The 7,464-nt window shown below is 26.7% G+C and overlaps 1 protein-coding gene across 1 annotated transcript; it reads left to right on the plus strand.

The window, feature by feature from the left end:
* Positions 4,607-7,213, plus strand: LOC109333360 (transcription factor MYB1R1-like). The gene is made up of 3 exons (XM_019568821.1): positions 4,607-4,981; positions 5,908-6,104; positions 6,809-7,213. Exons 1-3 carry the CDS (start codon positions 4,678-4,680, stop codon positions 7,076-7,078), a joined length of 771 nt encoding a protein of 256 aa, XP_019424366.1. The 5' UTR covers positions 4,607-4,677; the 3' UTR covers positions 7,079-7,213.

A 7,464-nucleotide genomic window follows, 5' to 3' on the forward strand; every position in this document is an offset into this window, starting at 1 on the left:
TTGTTGGATTTATTAAAGTGTGAAGTTTCATAATTAATATGAAAGAAAAATTGAAAGAGTTTATAAGTGGAAAAAACTCATGAAACAAATGCTTTAAGGTTTTGGTTTAAGAAGTAATGTGTCACTTTACTCTATCAATATCTCGATAACAATGAAACTCTCAAATGATTAGAGGCTCCATAATTACAGTGTGGTCAGATGTGATTGATTTTGACTGGTGAACAAAATAGCATGTTCATTACCCATATTTCTTTTGATTTCCACGTCCAATGTTTGAACATATATAGTGCTTATTTTTCCATGATGCTCAAAGACTAATTATCGGTGTATGCTATGACTTATGACCAAGTGTGTAAGATTTTTTTGGTTTTCCACATCTATTCTCATATTTGAGGCAATTCTGTCCGAGCTGGAAACATTTACATATACATGGGGTTAACTCTCTCAGTGGACATTTTTTTCATCTACAAGATTCGAACCCGATACCTTACCTAAGGGAAATCAAACATGTACCACTTGAACCAACATCTGATGGTACCAAGTGTGTAAGATGAGGCCGAGTGGGTGTATCTATCCAATTTAGAGATGTAATGTGATTGGATTATTATATAATGTTTAACACATGTTGGATTAGATATATGCTAAAGAATTATTCTCTTACTTTCACTTAAATTATACATTAGTACTATTTTTTTTTGCTTGTTAAAACTAGACATAATCCTCTCTGGTAATAGAAAATCGATAAAAATGATATTATTTTGGGCATGATCAACTTGTGGGCACATATAATGTTGTTTACTTAATGTGTCATTTTCATCATATTTTTTTGTATCAAATATAGTTTTTTACCTTCAACCCAAAATAATCTAATGATATTAGATTAATTAATTTAATACATTTTAATTTTAATTAATAAAAAATAAATATACTAGATTTAGTTATTTAATCAATCTAAACTAGATTTAGTATTTTATTGAACAACTTTAATTCAATCAACTAGATTCATAACTATAAATTTTCATATACAAACTCACCCTACTCCAAGCTCATTTCATAGCTAATTTACAAATATAAATTATAATCTCATAGTTATAAATTAGTTGACAAAATAAAAACTGCTCAAAAACTTAATTAAGAACTACTGATATTTAAAGAAACGTGGGAAGGTAAGAATGAAAAAAAAAAGTGTAAATATAAAAAATAATATAATTGGAATTAATTAACTAATCATACATTCTTATATCATTAAAAACCCCACTTTTCTGATAATTACTTGAAAAGTGATATTATACAAGAAAATCAATGATCGATTGATACTCTAAAAAATTGCATATAGACAATACATCGATATTTAACTCATAAAAATGGTAATTGTCTTAGAGTAGTGTATATATTATTATTACTCTATAGTCTATACTAAAGCTTATTACTTGAAGTATATTATGTACAAAGCTTGTTTTGAATTAAAAAAAAGAGTTTCCCTATTTTAAAATTACTTAAAGTACATTTTGTAAAATTCAACAAAAAATAAAACTAATTAAGCATGTTACTAGAATCCTTTCAAATAAAACTAATTAAGCATGTTACTAGAATCCTTTCAAGAAGATTCCTTTCCATGATAACGCCAAATATATCTCATTCAAATGACCCAATGAATGTTTATTCAGCCACATATATTGAAATACTATGCAATATTCCACAACTTGTCTTCCAAGTCAAATTGTTTTATTAATCTCATGATCCTGACAGAAATTCTTAACAACTTGGCCTAAAATCATAACTAGGTTGATATGAAGGGGATGGAACTACGATTTTCTGTCCCTAAAATTTCCTATCTTCATAATATAAAAATGTACTTTTTATTGGATTGAGACATAATGAGATACAAAATATGGAATAACTGATCTCCATTCAGGTGAATATGATGAAAATGCCCATAAATGTCTATGTTAAATTAATGTTCAACTTAATTATGTTACCCTATTGAAGAGGAATATCTTTAGCCCTTCTTTATTTAATCTCATTCTTTTATGGCAAAGGTATCCATTTGAAAAGTGATATGTATGCATGATGCTTTTTGAAACTATTAAAATCAAGTAGCAATAAAATAAAAGAATGGATATTTTATTTATTGAATATTGAATGAGTTCTATGTGAATGATTTGAGTGGAAGTTAGTTTACAATGAAAGTAAATTATAAATACATAGAAATAAAGATTAACTAACTAAAACAAACTCTAACTATAAAAGTAAATGCATTTAAACTAATTAATAGTTCAATATAATATTAATCAAAAATACCAAAATATATTCAGAAACATGCATGATATATGTTTGTTGTTGATAAAAGTTGTGTTATATCTTGTTCCTATGATTAAATATGAATAATAAGGTTTGATAATTATGTACTTCATGAGATTAGGATTAATAAATAAAATAGAAAGTAACTTATACTAATATATTATGAGTTATTATATATACCTCTAATGATGAGAGGTCCATGTAATTACATATACCCCGTCTAAGTGGGGTGGGTTAATTACACTCACCTCCCTATGAGTGTACCCAATTTAATATATATCTATATATATATATATATAAATTAAATGTGATTTTTTATAGGTACATAAAAATTGGAGGAGTATTATATATAATTTTAGAGATATCAATATAATTTACTCAAAATATATAACTAATAGAATGGAAATGATAATTAAAACCCTTTAATGTTGTAAAACTAAGTTGGTCTACAACTCTATCACATGGTTGAATAATTAGAATATATGTTATTATCATCCACAAAACAAGGATTTTATATATTCTGACTTTGAAGAGCATCTCAAGGAATATCTATTGACTTATGGCAAAAGGAATATATATTTAATTTAGATAGATTTTTTTGCCGGAATTCATGCATTTTGAAAAATTCAAAGGTAGTGTGAAAACCTGAAATTTTATTCTTTCATCCCTTTTCACGTTTTTCTTATAATCAATAACGTTTTAGATAGTTCGATGTATCTTTAGTAATTTCCATCTAAATTTTGATTGATTGACACTTCCAAACATCTTTCCCATATGATACTATTTGAGTTATTTATAAAGAAAAAAATATATACATCGATATTATAAGAGTTTTTACATTGTTATTATATTATTAATTATTTATTTTTAATTATTATTAACTTTTCAAAAAAATTAATACAAATAAAGATAAAAGATACACTAACTATATATATATAAAAATAACATAGTGTACTCTTATTTCTATAGCTCAAGATAACATTAAACCAAAAAAATAATGATATATTATTTTGTGTTTTGAATTCTCTCCTTTATGTTAATGAGATAAATTTTAATTGTGGATAGAAGAAAATAAAAGACTTTAAAATTATTTTATAAGTATATTTTATATTTCCTAACTCTTAAGTCATACAATTTTCTACTTCACCTTCAAAATTTAAATAAACAATAAAATTTAAATATTTATTTACCGGGTTAAAAAAACTCTTATAACATCGATGTATTTTAAACAAGTGACATGCATGAAGTTTACTTCTCTTTTTGAATTTTGTAATGGAGAAAATAATTATTGGGACAGTTTTATCTTCTTAATTAAAGTCTTCTGAAGGCAACATAAATTAATCAGAACCTAATACAACTTTTGGATATCTAGAGGAGTTAAAAAATTCATACATGCAAACCTACTTACCTTGCAATGATTGAATATAGGGAAAATTCCATCCATATGGCTTTAATTATATTTATATAAAAATTAAACAAATTGGAAGTGGTGTAAGGTTCCATTGGAACCCCAAAAATCGAAGGTTCGATTTCTACAAACGACACTTATTGAGAATGACAACTACAAAACTCGAAAAAGATTAGTTATTTATTAAAAAGATAAAGAGATACCCTTGGTAGTACAAAAAAATAAATTGCAAGTAATTAATTATAGAGAAAAGGTGTATATATTGACAGTGTAAGAGTTTTTTACACTGTCACTATATCATCCACCATTCATTTTCAATCATTATTAACTTTTCAAAAAAAGTAGTCTAAATAAATAGTGAAATATGCACTAATTATATATACATCTTTACAACTGTCAGTATATATATATATATATATTAAAAGTCAAATTTTATTAAAATCCAACTAATCTTAATAATTTTGGTATAACCGAGTAATAATTCTTTTCGGATTACATAACCGTCTATCTCAACAAGGAGCACTCCAATAAATTAATTATTTGACCTTTTTAATATATCTAATAATTTAATTGAGTTTTACACTATTAACCTAAAATATGTCAGTTTATCTTAATATGAATCATATAAAAAACAGTATATCTGCAGGAGTCCCTACATATTCATGAAAATTGATATATAATTTGCAGGATAAAAGTACCCTGTGTATAGTCCCATAGGACACATACACTCAATAAGATAAGGCATCTAAATCTTAATGATTTCATTTGTTAATTAAATCATAAATGGAAATTTTTGCAAAAATATCCCAATCAAATTCTCTTGGTGTGCTTCCATTTTCATTAACCCCACATCTCACTCCATCATCATATATATATATTTTTTCTGCTCTCTCTCTCTCATAAACACATACACATTTTCTTATAGTAGTGTTGGCTAAGAAAATCTTTGTTCCATATTCCAAGTGAAAATGGTTAGAAAGTGCTCACATTGTGGAAACATAGGCCACAATTCAAGGACTTGTACATCTTTTAGAGGCACTTCCTTTGTAGGACTTCGTCTCTTTGGTGTGCAACTAGATATATCATCATCATCGTCATCATCATCTTGTGTTACAATCAAGAAAAGCTTTAGCATGAACTCATTGCTCTCATCATATTCTACATCTTCTTCATTTTCTTCATCAAGAATAAGCATTGATGAATATTCTGATAAAACATTTGTTGGGTATCTATCAGATTGTCTCATAGGTCCAACCCAAGAGAGGAAGAAAGGTATATATATCTTCACATAATATATCCATACTTTGTTTCTTCATTAGGATAAATTATTAGGTGGTATATTTGGATCAAGGTCCATGACATATATGGACTCAACTGAAATAATTTTGCATATATAGTAATTATATATATATATATATAGACTCAAGCGAGAACAACTCTCGTATAAAAATTGTGAGAATAATAAATCTCGATCTTACAATCATATATTAATAGTTATGACTGAAAGTTAGTTAATGGTCAAATGATTACTTTAAAAAGTTATGTGAATATACTTTTAATCTTGACCGTTAAAATAAGATCTAATAGTTCATATTAATTGTTCTCATTTTTTGCAATAACAACAATGTTATTACATGAGTTGCTTCCTATATGTGAGTTATATGTGTGTTTTGGAGGATTGTTTTTGGACCATTCAATGATTTCTCATTTATTATTAGGAAGATAATAATTTTTAGGATGAATTCCTCTCAGTTTTATCTTCTCTATTTGTCTATTATCATGTTCATCATCTTTCTTGTTTCAATGATTCAATCTTTTCAAGAAGCTATACAAATAATAAGCACTTTCCATTACTCATTTTTTTAATCATCAAATTAATTCTTCAAAGATATAGTGATGATCAAGCTAATTTTCAAAGTAAAGGGTCTCCAAAAATAAGTTCTAGGAACCTATTTGATGATCATGTGAATCTTTTAGGCACCAAAATTCAGAAAATGTGATGACCATCTTAGACTTTTACTTACTTTTTTTCATTGTGATTATGTTTTAGTTATAATATCTAACATTTTACTATTTCCTTTCCTTGAAAATCTTGGATTATAATTATTATTATAAAGTACTATCTTTATTCATCTTATTTGCCATTTTATTTTATACATACCTTTAACCTTGTTATGCACATTTATATGAATACTTAGGAGTTCCATGGACAGAAGAGGAACATAGAGCATTCATTTTTGGACTTGAAAAATTGGGAAAAGGTGATTGGAGAGGTATCTCTAGAAACTATGTCACTACCAAAACTCCAACACAAGTTGCAAGCCATGCTCAAAAGTATTTTCTGAGATTAGCAACATTGAATAACAAAAAGAGACGTTCAAGTCTCTTTGACATGGTATATATATATATATACTATCAACAAAAACAAATTAATTACCTTATGTTATAATTTTCCTTTAAATATATCATTTTCAATATTAAGTTACTTTCTTTTTTGGTCTTTAATGAAGCCTTAAACATGACACTACTCTAGATTTTCCTTACTTTAGAGGGTTTTTAAGATTGGTTAAGGAATTTAAGATAATATGTTTTTCATTGAGAAAACTAACTCTAGACTATCAAATAAGCCACTTTACAAAAAAAAACTATATATTATTATCTTCAATTTTTAAGTAGTACTTTTAGGGAGAGAGAATATTTTTAGCTAATAAAATGTATTATTTTATGTGTTATTTGTTGTGATAGATCAAAAAATTATTAGATCTTAAACATAAATAATTTTTTAATCAATCACAACATCTAACAAGGTTTTTGACCAAAAAGTAAATGATTTTTTTTCCTGTGAGTGACACTTATCGGGAGGAACAATCACATACCCTGAAAATGATTATTTCTTTACTAATAGAAAATGAATAAATATATTTGGGTATACAAAAAAAATCACAACAATATATAAAATGACACATTTTTATATAACATTCACATAGTTAACACATTATGATTATGTAACCATATAAAGATGTGAAGTGATGTGATTCTAAAATATGTGCATAGAACATTTTTCCTAATTCTTTCCCTTATCATTAAATATTATGTCAGGTTGGTAGCAGCAAAACCAAGATGAAACAAAAATGTGAAGTTGAGAATGATGCAACATTATCATTGCTAGGGTACCTTAATAACTTTCAACATAAGCAAGAACATGAAAGTGTGCCAATTTGGCTACATACCCAGATGAATAATTCTTCAAATGTTGCAATGCCAGATTTGGAACTCACTCTTGCAGCCCCTAAGGTTAAGGCTAAGACCCTAGAACAAAATAAATCATCACCTACTCCATTCATTCTTGGGCCAATTAGCGTGACTTAGTTAACCTATATGAAATTTTATATTATATGAGTCTTAGAAATGTACTATTTATCTCTTTTCAAGTGTCAAATATCATGCAGAAGATCATTTGATAAAAGAAACACATTTCTTGGTCTTAATTAATAGCAATTGGTGTTTAGTTATGAATTCTTACATTGGATATGAGGGGATGAGTAAAAGAGTTTATAAGTGGAAAAGACTCGTGAAATTATTGTTTTAAGATTTTGATTCAAGACGTGATATCTTACTTGTGACTCTTCAGTCTTCTTATGACCGTGTCATAATCGAAGTCACCTACTCATATACTCTTCTATTACGATAGAATCCAACTATGCTATAATCAAGTCTATTCATGATACATAATAAGATTTTATTAGAAGAACTAA

The sequence above is a fragment of the Lupinus angustifolius genome, chromosome LG18, assembly GCF_001865875.1.
Source record: "Lupinus angustifolius cultivar Tanjil chromosome LG18, LupAngTanjil_v1.0, whole genome shotgun sequence".
In the NCBI taxonomy this organism is placed as follows: domain Eukaryota; kingdom Viridiplantae; phylum Streptophyta; class Magnoliopsida; order Fabales; family Fabaceae; genus Lupinus; species Lupinus angustifolius.